This window comes from Octodon degus, unplaced genomic scaffold (genome assembly GCF_000260255.1).
Source record: "Octodon degus isolate 3935 unplaced genomic scaffold, OctDeg1.0 scaffold00005, whole genome shotgun sequence".
Classification (NCBI taxonomy): Eukaryota; Metazoa; Chordata; class Mammalia; order Rodentia; family Octodontidae; genus Octodon; species Octodon degus.
The window spans coordinates 28,107,853-28,126,757 of NW_004524581.1; the positions used below are offsets into that span (position 1 = coordinate 28,107,853).

At 44.8% G+C, this 18,905-nt stretch overlaps 1 protein-coding gene across 1 annotated transcript in view; it reads left to right on the forward strand.

The window, feature by feature from the left end:
- The window catches only part of Dnah8 (dynein axonemal heavy chain 8), a 313,541-nt gene that overhangs the window by 266,702 nt on the left and 27,934 nt on the right, over nt 1–18,905 (forward strand). The window contains exon 87 of the mRNA XM_004624185.2: nt 2,698–2,858. Coding sequence (XP_004624242.1) covers nt 2,698–2,858 — 161 coding nt within the window. The remainder of the gene's footprint in view (nt 1–2,697; nt 2,859–18,905) is intronic.

Below are 18,905 nucleotides of genomic sequence, written 5' to 3' on the forward strand. Positions count from 1 at the left end.
ATGGAAAATTCATTTTACTGTCCTTCTTTCCCTTTACTCCTGTGTAGCTTCCCTTCATTCTCCCTCTCTGAAGACCTCAGTGGCTGCCGTGACTTCATTGTCTGACCATTGGTCGCCCACAGCTTTATTCTCCCCTGATCCAATCTCTGTACCCTCCCCTGAAACCTCCTGTCTGCCTCCCTGGTCCCTCTGTCTAGCTCAGGCTTGTGCCAGTGTACCCCTCACTAACCAGAGAGCCAAGCAGCAGGAGCCCTCTTGAACAGGGTGCAGAGAGCTCCCCATGGCCCACATCCTGCCTTCCCCTACCCATGCTCTCCTACCCCCGGCACCCACCCTCTTCCATCACTCTCACAGACCCCATGCTATTCCTGCTTTCCCCAGCACCAGCTGCCTTAGGTGGAGACACGGGTCACTGTGAGCCAGTGATGTCAGGTGGCATCCTCTGTCCCTGTGACTTTCAGTTTGGGGCTCATCTTTGACCCTTTTTGTCTTCTGCATTCTCTGCATCTTACTGAACAGTGCCTGCTTGGCAGAGAACAGGGGTGGAACCAGCTCATTGTTCTTATTCAAGGATGGCTGCAGTGTTAGTTAGCTTTCTGTTACTATAACAAGTACCTGAGGGAAGGAGCTTATAAAGAAAAGTTTATCAGGGGACTTTGGGTGATTTTGAGCCATGGTCTGTTGCCTCCTTGCTTTTGGCCCTGAGGCTAGGGGACCAGCACGCCATGGTGGGGAGCATGTGGTGGCCCAAAGCTACCCACCTCAGGGATGGACACAAACGAGGAAGAGGAAGGGAGAGGTTCCACCATCCCCTGTAGGAGCATATCCTCAAGGGCAAGAAAGAGGCCTCCCCTGAGGCCCCACCTAGTGAAGGTTCCTGCACCTCCCAGCACCGTAAGCTGTGGCCATTTCAGATCCAGTCTCAAGCAGCTGCTTCCCTCCAGAGGTGCCCGCTGAACCCTCCCAAAGTGCTTCCAGGGAGACTTCAGAGCCCGTGTTTCAGCTGACCCCCAGACAGCCTCCAAGTGTGGTGGAGCTCAGCTACGCGTATGTACTGACTCCAGCCATGCAGACGTGTTCAAGCAGAGTAACAGAAGAACAGGAAGAGGCTTTGTTTTGCTCTAATAAATACTCATCATCTGGCGACATGGAATTCAACATGCTTACTTGTTACCTGTATCCCCAGACCCAAAGCCCTCACTTCCCTACTGTGTCTTCCTGTAATTTAAGTTAGCGACATCATTAAAAATCTAATATTTCTAAGTAATGACCATGCTCATAGCACTGTTCTCTTGAATAACTGTCACTGTCCTTAAATTAAGCCTGGCCGCCACCCTGACACTCCGTCACCCATAACATGACCTCACCTCTCCTTTGCTATCCAGTCTCTTCCCTCTATCTTTACCCTGGACATCGTCCCAGCTGCCAGACCACCTCGTTCTCTGCATCCATTAGGGTGCTTGTGTAGTCTGCCCTGCGCCCAATTCTCCTGTCAAGATACTCTCCTCCAAGGTCTCTCTGAAGGCACCTCCTTGGTAAAGCCCTGCCTGACATCCTCCTGGCCGTTTCTTGCTTCCTGTTGTAATCTTCCTTAGAACACAGCTTATTGTCGTCTGGCTCTTGCCTCAGTACACGTTGTATTGTGGTGGTTACGTAATCGGCTTAGCCTTCTATGGGATCACAAGCTCCTCGGGAAAGGACTGTGTGTCTCTCATCTTTGCATTCTGTTCTGGTGCAAAGCTCTGTGCCTTGTGCTCGCAAGTTGAATAGAACAGAACCGGGGCAAACAAGGCAATAGAGGGAAGCAGGACACTGGGTATTTCAGAGCAATCACTGGGCTTAAAAGAGCTGAAAGAGGCTGTGGAGGGGCTGTGTGCCCTGTTGGAGCAAAGCGCAGTCGCCGTCCCCCTCACCTGTGCCCACTGAGTGGCTCAGGCACAGCGCCTCTATTTCCTCTCCCGCCTCTCATTATTTCCCTGCCTACTGGGAAAATCGCTCTGTTCGACACGGAAGTCATTGCCTTGTAAGCTTTCAGCACCATTTTCCCCCATATTCACGCCAAGTATGTATTTGTTCTCTCACCCGTTTGTTAGAGATAATCACTTCATGTGGTGTAAGAAAGAATGTCTTAAGGCGAACACCAAGGTGGCTGCATCATTTGTCTCTGTGGACAGGGACATGACTTAATTAACAGAGGACGCTCCGGGGCTCAGTGTGGGAGGGGACACGATTGTAAGGACTGGGTTTTCTGGCTGTGTGCCACGCTTAGTGTCCTGGCTAAAGCTGTGCCCACGCATGACTTCTTGGCACAAGCCCCGCTTTGGGGAAGGACGTAGGGTATCGTAAGTGCCCAGAGATCCTCAGCGCCCGGATGTGGGTCCTGTCTTACCCTGTGGTGTGGGACCTGACGGTGGTCAGACAACTCCAGTAGGGACAGACTTGTCCCCTGCTCTGAGCAGATCCCGTCTTTGCTGCAGAGAGCCCTGCCTCCTCGCCCAGCGGCTGTTGCAATGGCGCCTCTCCTGCTTTCATAGACCTTCTAATGATTCTATCAGTGGTTCTGTTAAGCTGTGTACCAAACCAATGTGAAAAAGCACCCTATTAAGATGAAAATAAGTCGACCCTTCTCTCTCCCTGTGGGCAGTTTGTGGTTAGATGCCAGTCAGTTTTCCTTTTTATTTTCTCTCCCACACGCAGGTCTGGTTCAGTGAGAAGATGTTCGAACCATCATTCTGTTTTTATACTGGATATAAAATCCCCGTGTGCAAAACCCTGGACCAGTACTTTGAGTACATCCAGTTACTGCCATCCCTAGACAACCCCGAAGTCTTTGGCCTGCACCCTAATGCTGATATCACGTAAGTGCTGACTTTGGAGGGGTCGTTTGTAACTCAGCCTGGCAAAGGCAGTGCATTTCATTTTCTCTCTTAATCTCTCTCCTTTCCCCTCTTTTTATTTTGCTGTGAAAAATAGCATTGCTTCCTGTCTCCCAATTACAAGCACGTCACATCTTGGCCCGCTCTCCCCTCACTAAATCCTGACGCTCTGGTGTTTATGACAACGTTAAAGCTCTAATTTATGCATTGATTATTTCTCCTCTGTCGTGTCATAAAACCAGTTGGTGTTATTGGTATTGATGCTCTCCACTGATAGGAAAGTAGTCTCCCAGCTCCTTATCTCTCTCTCCAAAAAGCCATTAAAAATACAATGCTCCTGAGAGGGATCTAGAAGGGCTGGCACCATACAGCAAGGAGGAGAGGAGCTGTGTCCTGTCCTGGCTGTCTGTATCTCCGAATGCTGAACTGCCCACCATTGGCACGTAGCAGCGAGCACACAGGTGCAGCCACAGAGATGGAGACCACATCTCAGTTCAGCAGGGGGACCCTGCTTCCAGAAGATAGAAGGAATGCTACCCAGCTCCCTGCCCCCTTCGATGGCCACCCACTGGATAAATTCTCCCCAGTGCTGTCTTTGGGGATCCCTTCCTTAGAGAAGACCAGACTGCCTGGCTGCCTGGCTGAGCCGCTCCTTTGAATGGGCATGGCCTTTTGCTGTGTCCTGGAGAGGGTGTCCTGTAAGGAGCAGGAGGCCCCTTGGTGACAACTCCAGCTGTTATTGCAGAGGCTACAGGATTGGGAAAGAAGTTAAAATGAGTACTTGGGAACAGTTTGAGAATAAACTTATATATTATTTGGAAGCAGAGTAAAGGGTTTGTACTTAAAATACGAGCTGGACCACATCTCTCCTTGGCTCAGAGCCTTCCTGAGGTCCTGGCCCACTCTGGGCCAAGCTCACAGTAACCTAGGTACACATAGCCTAGGAATCCACCCACTCCCTCACGCCAGACCTGGGCTTGTGCCTTCTCCCGACTCCTGCCTGGGCAGCTCCAGCTCCCCAAGCTCCCTGTTATTCAGCCAGGCCCCGAGGCTCCCACACAAGACAACTTGTACTTCCTGAAAGAGCTTCTTCCACACTTCTGCTAGATACCTCTTCTGGTCTTTGTTTAAATATCACTTTTCCAGTGACTGCTTCCATAGCTCCCCTATTTACAAATTACAGTCCTGTCTCCCAACCCCTGCCCAAATCTTATCCTCATGTCATGCTTTTTCCTGTAGTTTGTACCATCAAATGACATGCACTGTTATTTAATTATTTATCAGCCACCACTAAGGCTTTAAAGTCCATCCCACCTAGAACTTCTGTCTGTTGTCACCACAGCATTTCCAGAGCTACAAGTATACCTGGTGCTCCATAGCCATGCTTTGACAGAGCCGATGACCTGAGTCCGTCTAGATTGTCAAGAACTAGGGGCCTGCCCCTTAGCTCAGTTCTTTAAGTGTCTGCTTCAACAAAGCAGTCAGGCTCAGGTTGCTATGGTTCGATCCCCAGAACTCAAGCCAGCCTAACCTGCCCTGAAGGCATTTGGAGCAAAAAAAAAAAGGGGGGGGGGGCTGGGGAGATGGCTCAGTGGAATAAGCGCTTCCCTGGCAAGCGCAAGGGCCTGAGTTCAATCCCCAGTTCCGGAAAAAAAAAAAAAAAAAAAATCCTAGATTGTCAAGAACCCAATAAACAGTGCTAGTCTGTAGTCTCATGATGACTTCATGTGAGTAGGCAGAAAAATAGTGAGCAAGTCTCCACGCACTTACAAGGTTGTCATTGACAACAGACTAATGAGCCTGCTTAGGCAGAGCACAGAGGGCTGGGTTCAGGCCCTGGTGTGCTGTGCCGCCCTGCCTCTGAGGCACACTGAGCCAGCAACTGAGACTGGGTGTGATGGTGCACGCCTGTAATCCCAGCACTTGGGAGGCTGAAAACAGGAAAATCACAACGAATCTGATCTATATAGTTAGACCCTGTAGACACTGTACTAAATAAATTTTTTAAAAAAGGTTATCATTGACGTCTTCATATGTTAGGGCTCTGGACTTGGATTCTAACCTTGCCAAGAGCTTGAGGAGTTTCAACCCCTGATTCCTAGAGACTCTGGTCCTATCAGGCTTGGTAGAGTCTTCTCAAAGAGTATGTAATGTGAAGTTGAAAACTTCTCACTCTGGTTTGGAAGGATGGTGCCCTCTCCCTTGATTGTCATATATCTCCATATATCTGTTTATTTATATATCTAAGGTTGTATCTCATACATAACCACGTTTCTTCCTTCTTCTTTCGAGTGTGTGTGTATACACGTGTGTGTGTGTACACGTGTGTGTGTGTTCACACGTCAGCCCCTCTTAGTGAACAGACCTAGGAGTATATATTTTGTGAAATGTCACAAACTAATATTCACAATCCCAGTTCTAGTTGTAAACCTCAAGTCCTTGTCTTCTCCCATGCATTATTAATATCTCTTTTCTCAGAAATTAAAAAAAATCTCTCAGTAACTTGAGTCTATTTCCTCACTCACTTGGAATTCATACACTGCCACAGCTGCCAACAGCAGACCTTCGGATCAGAGGTCAAGATTTCCAGGAAGTGGTTTTCATTCTCGGGATAGCAGAGTACTGTGCTCAGTAGCGCTCCAGAGTCACTTAGGCCGTCTTTATCTGTGGTCACGCTATTGGTCAGTATACAGCTACATTCATTTCTTTTCTGTTTGTACTACGTTTTAGTTTTCCCCACCTATATTTTTATCTTAAATATGTAAAACACAGACAAGGCCAAAAGTGTCAGCTCTGTAGCAAAGTGTTGTTAAAGAAGTCTTAGCCCTTCCAGCCCATTCATCCCTCCCTTTGTGGGTAAGCACATCATCTGCTCTTCCCTTGTATATAATGACCATTCAGCACACTAGTCTTATTTTCCTGTTTTTCTTACATGAAGTTGCCCAAGTTGCCAGAGTTTGTAAAATAGTTTTTTTCACTTAACAGTGTATCATACATAATTCACCATATAGTAGTTCATAGATTCCTTCCTCCCTGACTACAGCTGCCTACAGCTCCATTGTCTGGAGAGATCATAGTTGGCCCAGCCGTTCTCCTATGGATGGGCATTTGAACTGGCTCCAGTATTTTGGCGACTCAGATAATCAGATAATCAATCCCTTAGCCAACAACCTTATACTTGCAGTTTCTACTATTGCTGGAGATGTATTTTTAGGCCAAGAGCAGTATGCTAGATCAAGGTGTGGGGATGGCCTTCACCCCAAATAAACGAAATGGAATGGAACAGAAAGGAACAAAATGGAACAGAACTGAACTGAACGAAACTGGACTGAACTGAACTAAACTAAACTAAACTAAACTAAACTAAAAAATAAACTAAACTAAATGAGTAGTTCTTCCAGCTATTTGGAATAAGCATGTATGAAGTGTTATCATTTTTCAAGTAACATCAGTGACCTGAGGTGCTTCCTTTAACAGAGATGGGCTCTCTCCAGGCATGCCGTCCATTTCTGGGCTTGCTCCTCAGTGGCACCCTGTTTATAACTTAGAGACTCTGTGCTTTACTCTCTGGTAGAACCTGTTTCCCCTCATTGATAATGTTTTGGGGGATTTTTCCTGGTTACCATTGCATAGTTACTTTTCTGTTTTATCACAAATGAGTGTTCAATTTTGCTTAATACCTTCTCAGCATCTACGGTGATAATTATATGGCTATCCCCAAATGTATAAGAATTTGGCAAGTACTATTAATGGATTTCCTGATTCAAATTATCCATGCACTTCTGAAATTCATGCTACTTGGTCCCAATATTCTCTTAATGTGATGATGGTCTCTATTAACAGTTCCCTGGGGACTTGGGCAATGATACTCATAAATGAGATTCTTGTGGTATCTTTATTGGGTTTAATTACCAATCAGCGTTAAATTTGCTTTATAAGATTATGGAAGTTTCCTAGACTCTGGGACAACTTGTGTAGAATGGGTCCTTTGGTCAGGCACAGTGCGCTAGTAAAGCCATCTGGCCCAGGGCTTTTGGGTGGTACTAGTTTTTCCCTATCTGTCTTTATCTTCTGTTATCACTGCGGTGGATGTCTAGAGTGGTGCTGCCCAAGGAAATCAAGTTTCTTCTATGTTTTCACATTGAATTGCAAAGTAAGCAAATGAACCTTAACTTGCTTGAATGAGCTGGACTCAGTCCTGAGTCACAGGGAATAAATTGCCTTTTCCTTCTATGATCTGATCTGATCATGAGTCCTGCTCCTTCAATAAACTTCTTATGGAAGTGTGGAGGCTGGCTGGGGATCTAGCTCAGCAGCATCGCACCTGCCTGGAAAATGCAAGGTCCTGAGTTCAATTCCCAGTACAAAATAAACAAATACATAAGTAAAAATCTTAAAAAGAAGAGTGAAGGTAACACTAGCTCTGTAGACCTTGATCTAAAATCTGATAACTGCTTGAAACCACCATATTCTCCCTCCAGAAGGACTGGCAAGCTCTCTATTGATCTACCAGGGCAGCGCTGTCAGCCACTGTGCTGGATCATGCCAACACATCCCAGAGAAAACGCTGAGGTCTTGCAGACCTCTCTTCCGTGCACTGGATCATTTCATGTCTTTTTTTTGTGTGTGTGTGTGTGTGTGTGTGTGGTATTGGGGATTGAACTCCGGCCCTTGTGCTTGCCAGGTAAGCGCTTATTCCGCTGAGCCGTCTCCCCGGCCTTCTATCTGGACCATTCCAGTGATGCCCAGTTGGATGTCAGTCAGGAAGCCCAGCCTCAAAGGCCCTGACCCAAGCCCGTGTCTCCCACCTCTCTCCATCTCAGCAGTTTCCCCAGCACTTAGAATCCAGTGCCAGCTCCTGGGCACCACAACCAGGCCGATTCTCCAACCTCACCTGAAAGCGTAGAGACCCTGTGGGTAAGTCCACACGTGGAAGATGTTGTCCTAAATTAGGGAGAGAACAGGGTGGCGCAAAGGTGCAGGAGAGCCCCACAGGGGAGTGGTGGGGCTCAGCGCCCACACAGCAATGGCTAAGAACCTCTTTCTATAGCTTGCTCACAACTTTTGCTGCTAGCAGGTGGTAGAGAGTGTGGGGAGCCTGTCTTCCTGCACAGCGCTGTCCAGAGACCCGTACCCCATCGCTGGCACACACGCCGTAGGATGCTAGCAGCTCCCAAAATAGAGCATCAGGACATCACAACCTCTTCTCACACTGAGTGAGGCCAAATAGAAAGTTGCAGATCTTTCTGTCTCTGATAGAAGATTGTTTCTAACGGAGACATCTGGCTGGTCTGTAAGACCTGCTCTCCCACCTCTTGTGTCTTCATTTTCAACCTCCCATTTGGTCTTTCTGGAATTCCACCACCCACCTACTTACCCACCTCAGGGACTCTGCCTAGCACCCCCTGGCCCATTTCTGGCTCCTGCTCGGGCAATGGGCTCTGTTCTGCAGCTCCATCATTGGTAATTTTCTTGGTCTCTCAGGGAGCTCTGTCCTCAGTTTAATTCTCCTTCCTTTGGGTGCTAAGATATCTGGTGCATGCAATCCCGGCCCCATTTACCTTGTGAAGTGATCCCTCCTTTTAGGAAAAGCGTCTTCATTACACCCCTGTCATGATTCCCCTGGCAGCCACCAGGAGGCAGTCAGCAATAATAGATGCAGCTTCCCAGCTAAAGCCTACCCCCTCCCCATTCCCGCAAGATACAACCCTCCAACTTCCGTGCACAATGAAAGCAGTAACTTAGGATGCCCGGGACATACCTGGTCCAGAAGCTGGGATACTGGAGGAGCTGGGACTGCGAGTGCCTGTTAGGAGTCGCAAAGGCCTCTGGGGACCAGAGTAATCTTATCTGAGTGGGGTGAGAAACATGGGCAGGAGCCCAGGTGAGAGGTTTAAGTGCATTTGTGCAGAGATAACAGTTGAAGGCACGAGACAGGGAGGCCCCCACGATGCACTAGCTAGGTCTGTCTATGCGCTCAACCAGGGGGTGATTACTTTGTACAGTGGTGGGCCGTGTCATTAACAATGCTGGCTTCTGAATAGCCTCAAGGGCTGTTCCCTGCTTATCTGAATCTGCCCTCTGAGGTTTGCATCCATACACTGAGAAGAGAGAAATTTAGAGAAAAGGAAACACAAGTCTCAGTCCTCCATCCTTGCTTCAAAATGCAGGCTCTCTAAAGAAGCTGAGAAGGGGCGGGTGGGGATCCCACTGAATACATTAAAATAAGTAAAATTTTAAAGTAAGTTTTAAAATAAGTAAAATCTCTCCCAAGAGGCTGGCTATCTTGGTGACAGGCACCATAAAAATGCATAGCTTATTCACATTTCATTATCTAGATTTATAAGGTACCAAGGATTGCAAATTCCACTATCTCAATGTGAAAAGCAGTTATTTATTTTGACTTTTTCTCATTAGTGGTTATGCATATTTCTACCTTCTGAGATTTATCAAATGCCTTATTATTATTTTTCTATTCATTTCTTTGCAGGACAAATTCTAATGTGTTTCTTTTAGTATTAACTGACACTTTTGAGATTTTTTTAAATTATGCTCATTGATATTTCAGGTGCGAGGATGTACATAAATCTAAACTGCTTTAGATGTGACTGTGCGCTCGTCTCTCATTAGCTGGCTAATTGTTTCTTTTATAGAGGGTTCGGTTTCTCAGTTGTTTTGCATTTCTATCATCTGTGACCCAACGCCCCAGAACCACCAAGGTGAGTTTCTTCCCCTACTTATTCCAAAAAGAAATTTTCTTCAAGAAGTAACTCAGGACCACCGCTCTGGGCATATTACAATTCTTGTTCTCCATCTCAGAGCATTTATGGGGTCTGTTTTCCTGAAAGCCACTGGGTTTCTGAGGCATCGAGAGAGAGATCTGTAATTCTCCATTATAGCCAGCTGGCTGGCTTCTGCCTTTCATATCTTTGCAAACATAAAATCACATTGTAGAAAGGGAGATGGAAGTGGCACAGCCCTGGAATACCAAGAAATGACGCTCCGTGCTTAATAAAATGCGGGCTACGGAAACGATTTGGAGAGCTTGTCCAGACCTTATTCCGCCCAGTGTCTGTGGCCTCAGGTTGCCTTGCAGGTCACCTTCTTAAAGAGCAAAATCACCTGAGAGTGACTTCTTGGGGGAGATGCAGCAGCCGGGGTCTGTCTCAGCCTCTCTCGGGGGCCTGTGAACTTGGCCACGCTGACACACAAGACAGAGAACATTCTAGACGGAGTGTGGGGTGTTGAGCCCTGAGGGCCCCTGGGACTCCCGAGCATGGAGTCTTTTCCTTTTCTTATTCATAGCTGGAACAGGCAGAAAAAAATGAACTCTGATTTTCTTAGCGTGGATGGAAATTTACTGTGATCTTCTTCCTTTAACCTTTAAAGATTTATGTCGATAATATAAGTTAGTTTTTCCTCATCTTGAAATGAAATCTTTTTGATTCTGTGTTTTGACTTTTAAAAGTGTGTGTGTGACAAGAGCCATTTGCACCCCATTTCTGAATTTTAGAGTGTGGCACAATCCTCGTTTCTACAAGTCATATAAAGTACAATACAAATTCTATGAAGACAACAAAATTAACTCATCAAACGTTAAGGATCCAAGGAGCTGAATATATATCCCTTTGTAGGCGGAAAAATGCCAGGAAATGGAAAGACAGTAATAACAATGGCTAAACTTACAAGCAGAAACAGACAATTAAATTTTCATGCCCTTTAAATATTGGAGAAATGTTCTCCTTTATATTTGAAGTTTAATAAAATTCAAGCCAACTGGCTTCAATTCAACAAACAAATATTTATTGAGAACTTATTGTCTGGCCAGGATGGAGAAACAAAGGCGAGGGAGAGGCAGCCTTGCCCTGGCGGCTCAGAGCCTGCTGGGGGGAGATGGATGAACGGCGGGCGCTTTTGTAATACAATCTGGGGCGCTCTCAAGCCAGGGTGTATATATCTATATATGTTGCTATGGGACACAGAGGAGAAAGCAGTGATTTCTAAAGAAAGCTAGTGACAGAGGCCACCCTTCAGTTGTGCTTAAGCATTGCAGTGCTTTCGGGTTAGAGATGGAGTGAGAGGACTGCCGGCTGCACGGGGCAGAGAGGCAGAGGGCAGGGAGGAGGGGCACACTGAGCAGGAAACACCAAGGCAGGATGGGATGGAGGAGCAGCCAAGGAGTGGCCCGGAGAGGCCAACGTGGCCGCACCCAGCTCACTCAGAGCACGGTGTGGGGCACAGGGAGGGGGAAGTGACAGATGCAAAGTGTGGCTTTGGGAAATTTCAGGCTTTGTGGCCAGGCAATTGGAGCAGGCAGACGGTGAGGCTGAGTGCTTGGGCACCAGGACAGCCTGGGTGGTGACATCAAGGAAGAAGCGACCTCTGAGGTTCTGCATCAGGTCCAGCAAAGGGCAGAGGAGATGCAATATAATGAGTCTAGAACAGGACTTGTTTGATAGAAGAGACAGAGTTGTAAGAGTCCAGGAAAATGTGGGTACAGGGTGTTCATGACAGGCAGAGATTTAGCATTCCTCAGCCTTGACTGTTATTTCCCGGCTCTCCGGAAGTTGTCAGTGAAGGTGACACCTCTGCCTTCTCTGATAGCCATGCAGATACGTGTTCAGTCTCTACAGCATCTAATGCTATAGAGAAATCTAGAATGATATGACTCACAAGCAAATTAAATTTTTTTTATTTTTTATTTTTTTTATTTTATGGAAGGGTCTACAGGGTGTTCAGGGTCTCAGTACTAGATCAGACTTGTAGTGATCTACCTTTGTCCCAAGAGCTGGGACTACAGGCATGTGCCACCACGCCCAGTCTCAATTGCCGTCTCAGCATGCCCCGGGGGGCAGGACGGCATGGCAGGGCAGGCCCAGGGATCGAACCCCCAGCCCCTGCACCTGCTTGCAGGTGCTTTAATCCACTGAACTATTTGGCTGGCCCTCAAATTTCTTTTTCAATGCATATAATAATGTGTGGATCCTTTTAGTAATTTCACTTTTTAAAAAATGTATTTGGTACAGGGTCTCACTATGCAGCTCAGACTTGTAGTGATCCTCCTGTTTCTGCCTCTCCAGAGCTGGAATTCCAGGCCACCACACCCAGTCTCGGTGGCAGGCTCAGCATGCCCAGGGGTGGGGCCAGCATGGCCTGTGGTGCCAGGGATCGAACCCCTGTCCTTGCGCTTGTCTAAGCAGGCGTTTAGTCCACTGAGCTGTCTCGCCAACTTTTAGTAACTTGAAGTTGTTGTCTCACCAGCTCTCTTCACGGGACTTCCTCCCTCAGAGTTATTTGCAATCTTGTACTTTAGATGACCTTTGAAAGCTGGGATTGTGCCATGTAGACTTACTACGTCTCCCGTACAAAACATTAAAACGTGGGCATCACACCACACTTCAAAATTCAGAAGTGGCTTTTGTACACTTACCTCTCAATTCTTAAAATACAGTAAGTCCCTGACTCATGAGCATCCAAATTGCTAACTTTTGCAGGTATACTATATAAGACTCACTTTGTCAGCTTATGAGCAAACTTCATGAATAATTCTCCCAGGACGGAACCCTTTCATAAGTTGGGAACTTGCTGCATGTGTCTTGTGGGATATCCTCAAACCCTATCTGAACAGGGTTGGTCACAAGAAAAAATTCAAGCAACATTTAAGTTACATATAAAATACATAATCTAAAATCAATCTTGATCTATTAAAAACCGATTTTTACTGCGCTGACCCTGTGAAGTTCATGTGTAATGAAGTTCATAATGAGGTAACTTGGAGGACAGGATTGCAAGCCTTGACCAGGTGTCACACGAGACCGTTACTCACCATATCTGACTTCAAGTCCCATCGTAAATCACACTGCCATATGCATTTACTGTAGCCAGGACTTTGGGAGGGGATCCAGTTTTTTGGAAACACATGTCTCATTTCATATGTGCTATTTATTCTACCTGGACATCAGATAAAGATGTTAAAAATAAATAAATGACACTAGATACTGTATTCTTCAGCTTCACTCCTAAGTGAATTCAAACCACAACTGTATAGGTTTCCCTGTTTTCACAAAGCACAACTCTCTGATGAGCAAAAAAGCCGGCATGACTCCCCCAGCAGCTCCTTGGGATTCTGACTGCTGCTGCAGCGAGTTCTGCTTGTTTAATTCATATTGAGGAAGAATGAGAGCAAAGACCGTGATGCCTCCTGCTGTGTGCTGTAGGGGAACGTCCCAGGAGGTCTTTCTCGTGGGGCACAACGAGAAGGGATCATTAAGACGCACTTCTGTGAGTCTAAAGCACCAACCGCCGGCTCGTCTCTCGCCTTCTTGACACTTGGAATGGGCTTGCCCCTGGGGGTTATGTTTTCCCTATACTTCAAAATGAAAATAGTTTTAATACTATTATAAAAATCTTACTTTCTTATTGAGAAAAATGAACAACGAAGAAAAATACAAAGCCCATCATAAAAACAAAACAAAACACAAAAAGCAAAAATCTACTGTTCGATTCACTTTGTGAGGACATACGCTAAAAAATCTCACCATCGTAACATTCTAGGTTTTTTTTTCCTGTACCTGTATGTACAATATTGTTATTTATTTATTTATTTGGCACAGGGTCTTGCTACATAGCTTTGACTTGCAGTGATCCTCCTATCTCAGCCTCCCAAGCACCGGGATTACAGGTGTGTACTACCACACCCGGTTCTGGGACCAGCACTACTGGGAATCGAACTCAGGTCCTTGCACTTGTCAGGAAGGCACTTAGACTGCTGAGCTATCTCCCCAGCCCCAATAGCTGTTTTATGAATGCTGTTTTATTCCTAAACTCCTAAGGGCACTATATAAAAAAAACATGGAGGAACATCATTTTTATTGACTGTGCAGATGTTTGGAGATATTTAGCAGGATCTGTTAACACAAATACTGTTACAAAATCCTGTACATAAATCTTTGTGCACTTATCTGGTTACTTCTTTTAAAAAGTCTTCTATCAAATAGTGACTATACAATAATGTTTTAAACATGTATATAAAATGTGCAGAATAAATACAAAACATTGCCTTTTGTACACCACCACTTCTGTGTTATACTTGTTTTCTTTTATTTCTTTTTTGGCCTTTTTGCTAAGTTGGGTTTTTTTTTCTTTTGTGCTAGTTTGGAAGTTACGTATTTTGTTTCATTTCTTTATTAGTTGCCCTAGCAATCAGAACATCCATTCATCCATTCTTAAACCTAAAATTAATTTATTTGTACTTTTCTCAAGCAAAAATTCTTAGGTAATCTTAACTGCAGCCACTCCTTAATTTTACCTTGTTCGTTTTACAACCCACAGTTAGATCTGCACTTACTGCTCCGTCCTCTGCTGCATGCATGCGGAGATCCATGCACTGACCGTGATTTCGGCATCTCGAGCCCTTCCTCAGGTCGTTTCCTCCTTCCCAAAATACGTTCTTCAGAACCTGCTCCTCTGATGGTCTCCTGGTGGTTAACTCTCTTGCTTTTTTTAAAAAAAGTCTTATTTTTTTTCTCTCCTTTTTTGCAAAATAACTTTAACAATCTGTCTCTTTGTAAGTGGAAAACTAAATTAGGTTAGTGAGTTTACGGGGCTTTCTGGCCGCCCCTGCAGTGTGATTTTAGAAGATTTCCATGACTGAAGAGAAACCTCGTGAGGGCTTCCAGTTAATCCTGGCTTCTGCCTCATCCTCTTGTTGTCTGCTGGCTATTGCTGAAGATCGGCCTCTCCCGCACACTCCATGAGGGCGCCTGCATCTGGATGCCTTCACTTGGCGTGATTTGAAGTTCACGCGTGTCAGCATGTACTTCCTAACCTTACAAAGCTAAACGGCGTGCTGGTGCCTGACTGTACCACACTCTGTCTTCACCAACTGGTGCACGTTTCCATGTGGAGCTGTTGTGAGTACTGCTGCTGTGAACATTCGTGGGCGAGTCTTCATTTCAGTAGGTATTTGGGGGTGGAGCTGTTGGGTTGTGGTAGTACTCTCCTCTTAACATTTTAAGAAACTGCCAGACTGTCTTCCAAAGCGACTGCAGCAATTTTATAAGCATCTTTAGCAACTGCAAAGGTCAGTTTTCCCTGTATCTTTCCCTGTACCTGTTATTGTTTACATTTTGTCATATCATAACCATTCGCATAAGGCTGGCTTGATACCCCATTGTAGTTTGAATCTGCATTTTCCTAACAAATAGCAAGGGAGGAAATTTCTCATGTGGCTGTTGGTCATTCATACGATTTATTTGGTGAACTGTTTACACAAATCTTTTTGTCCTTAAAAAATACAGTTTTACTTGGCATGCAATCCTGGGTATATACTTTTATTTTAGTATATGAAAAACATTATTGTATTTTCTTCTGGATTTTGTTGCTACTCTTGAGGAACTGGCTATCAATTTGATTGTCTTTCTAGATAATTTGGGCTTTTTAGAAAGATCTCTGGCCATTCTTTGTTTCTATAATTTTACTACAATATGCCTATATATGTATTGCTATTTGTATGTGTGTTTATCCTATTTGGGGTTCATTCAATTTTTAGTTGTTATTTTATTCACTTACAGTACTTTCTCTTTTTTACTCTCTAACATTTTGATGAGATGTCTGTTAGGGCTTATCAGCACTAACCTACATGTCTCTTAACTTTTCTTTCATATTTTCTATGTCCTCCTTAGTGAAACATCAGCAGATTTATTTCCATTTTTGTAATTCTCTCTTTGGCTGTATTTGATCTTTTTATCATTATTATTATTATCATTATTTTGTATTTAGGACAGGGTCTACAGGGTCTACAGGGTCTCACTGCGTAGATTGGACTCTTAGTGATCCTCCTGTTTACAGCCTCCCAAGTGCTGGGATTACAGGTGCGCACCACCACACCCAGTCTCGATTGCCATCTCAGCGCAGTCTCAGCGCCATCTCAGCACGCCCCAGGGACAGGGCCAGCACAGCAGCCCCAGGGATCAAACTCCCCGCCCTTGTGTCTACCTAAGCAGGTTGCTTTAACCTGCTGAGCTATTTGGCCGGCCCTTGTATCTAATCTGTTAAGTAAACTGTTGTGGTAGGCAGAATAAGGGACCCTTCAATATGTCTATCTCCTAATCTCCAGGACCTGTGAGTATGCCACCTTACGTGGTGAGTCTTTACACATGTGAGTAAGGTTAAGGATCCTGATACGGGAGTGTTACCCTGGATTATCCAGGTAGTCGCAGTCGAATCATGAGAGCCATAAAAATGGAAGAGAAGGGCACAAGGTGGGTTGGAGAGACTCAGGATTAGGAGGAAGAGACTAGGATTAGGAAAGAAGGAGGAAGAGACTAGGAGGAGGAAGGAGGAAGAGACTAGGAAGGAGGAAGAGACTAGGAAGAGACTAGGAGGAAGGAGGAAGAGACTAGGATTAAGAAAGCTGCGATCTTCAACTCAACTATAAGAAAACAGATTCTACCAGTCAATCACATGAACAGGGACAGAGATGTGGCTCTGCCGCCTACACAGAGGAACTTAGCTCGGCAGCAACACCTTCATTTTAGACCAGTGCGACTTGTGTTGTACTCCTGAGCTATAAGATGATAAATTTATATACAAGTTGCTGATTTTACAGGAGTTGGTTACAGCAGCAATAAAACAATAAAAATTTAAAATTATATTTTTTATTTCCAGAAGTTCTGTTTGATTCTTTTTCAGTTACACAATTCACATTTATAGCTTCCTATGTAATACTCATTTTCAGTTGCCTTTCAAAATTCAAAATACAGTAAAAACGTACTTCATAACATGCATCCAACATGTTACTAAAATCTTTGTTAGGTGTGGTTCTGTTTTCTATTGTTCATGCTCTTAGAGGGTTTTTTTTTTTTTTTTTTTTTTTGCTTCTCTCTACACTTAAAAAAGTTGTATTTGTTTATTTATAGTCGTGGTGGCAATTAAGCCCAGGAACTGCACAGCCCTACCACTGAGTTACATCAGTTTTTAAACTATGAACTATGGGCTCCTGTCAATTGGAGATTAACTGTTGGATTCTTTGAGTCCTGAATTGAAGATCTACTTGACCAGGGAAGATTTGTGTTTATTTTAATCAGGAACCACTAGAACATCCTAAGATCACCCTAAATTAAACGCACAGCTTGAGTTTCTTCAAAGTGCAGAGGCAATATGAATGGACATTAATGAATGTCACAAACTTAGTGAATTAAAAATTTTCAGGTAGTACCTTTTCCCTATTCAGGCAAGCTAGCCAGAACAATCTGTCTACTGTTCCCTTGTGACAGGTGGGTTCTTTCTAGACAACCCCGATGCAGAGGACATAGTCTTGTGCTGTCTCAGATTTATATAAGAATTTCTATGAGACTCCCCGCCTTGGCTACGAAGGCTTTCCTCCCTCCCGCCTCATGGTGACATCCAAAGAGAAACTCACCGCGCCCGGGGTTAGTTGGTGCTCCCTGGTAAAATACGACTTATTTCTCTGGATTCTAGTTTTCACTCTGTATTTTGTTTGACCCTGAGGCTTTCTTAATATTTTTCCAGTTCATTAATGTTTTCAAAAGGTTGTTTGTCTTCGTGTTTAGTTGTTTTTAGAAGGCTGGTTCATGGTAACAGCTGCACTAGTATATGTCAAGGATAGATGGGCTGGGCAGATGGCTCAGTGGAATAAGCACTTCCCTGGCAAGCGCAAGGGCCTGAGTTCAATCCCCGGTTCCACAAAAAAAAAAAAAAAAAAAAGAATAGAAATGTCTGATTCTTAAGAGGAAATCTTAAATGTAAAATGTTATATTTAAAAGCATGCAAATATAAAATTTTAATTCATAGTACCATATTACCAAGACATTTCTGGCCTGATGAAGTAAAACAGAAAATCACTAATTTCAAGTATTTGCTGAATACCTTTTACACTGGATTCTGACACCTTCAAAAGGAAATATGAATATGGTATATACATTTAGACAGGTATACATTTCTCTCTCTCTCTGTCTCTCTCTGTCTCTGTCTCTCTCTCTCTCTCTCTCTCTCTCTCTCTCTCTCTCTCTCTCTCTCTCTCTTTGGTACTGGGGATTGAACTCAGGACCTTGCACTTGCCAGGCAGGCACTTGTGCCGCTGATCTATGTCCCCAGCCCCAAGGTACTAAATTTACAAATGAAAAAAATAGCTCTTCTCAAATCAAAGTATTTGATGTTTATAGGAGTCAAAAAAAGTTTGAATGTGGTCGTGCTGTCACACACTAGCTTGGGGTGTCTGCCGTGGTTGCCTCCTGTCTTTAGGGTCAAGAATCATTAAAGTAGCCCACTTGTCCCCGTGTGCTCTCATCCTCTCCCTGTTCCCTGCTCTTTTCTTCTAGCTCGTGGGCTCCAACCTTACTGGCCTTGACGCCATTCTCAAATGCACTGCAATCCTCATTTCTTCTTTCTGCTTGACCGACCTCCCTCTGCACCAGTTGCCTGCCTGACGTGCTCATCCTCAGATCTCAGCTCATGTGTGACTTTTCAATAGTTTTTTGCCCCTCCACACACCACAAATGTCCATGCAGGTACACAAACACATGGGTGTCCAGATAACACGTAGCCAGCATCTCAGGATGACATCTAAGGTCTTGGACCGTGGGACATCTGGTCAACCTAAAAAAGCTATAGAAGGAGGTAAGAGACCAGACATGCTCAAAGCATCCTGCCCTTCTGTTCCTTCAGCGGTGGTACTGTGGAATACACACTTCCCGTGCTGGAAAACAGGGCTATATCCTGTCCAGTGCCATATTCTGAAACCTTGCTCAGTGCCTGGTGTATGGTGACTAGATGAATCTCAAAGATGAGTGCCTGAATGCCAGGAAATCATAAAATAAATTAGAAAATGGGAAAACAAAACAGAAAGGACCAAACAATTTTAATAATGCATAATTCAGTGTGGAAATAGGAGTAGTTCTCTTTGCTCTAACCAATTTGTCATATTATACCGGACTCTCATGACCTGCCTGAACAGAGGAGGAAAAAAGGAAACGTGCTCATTGTCCCACCCAAAGTGCTTGGGCTACT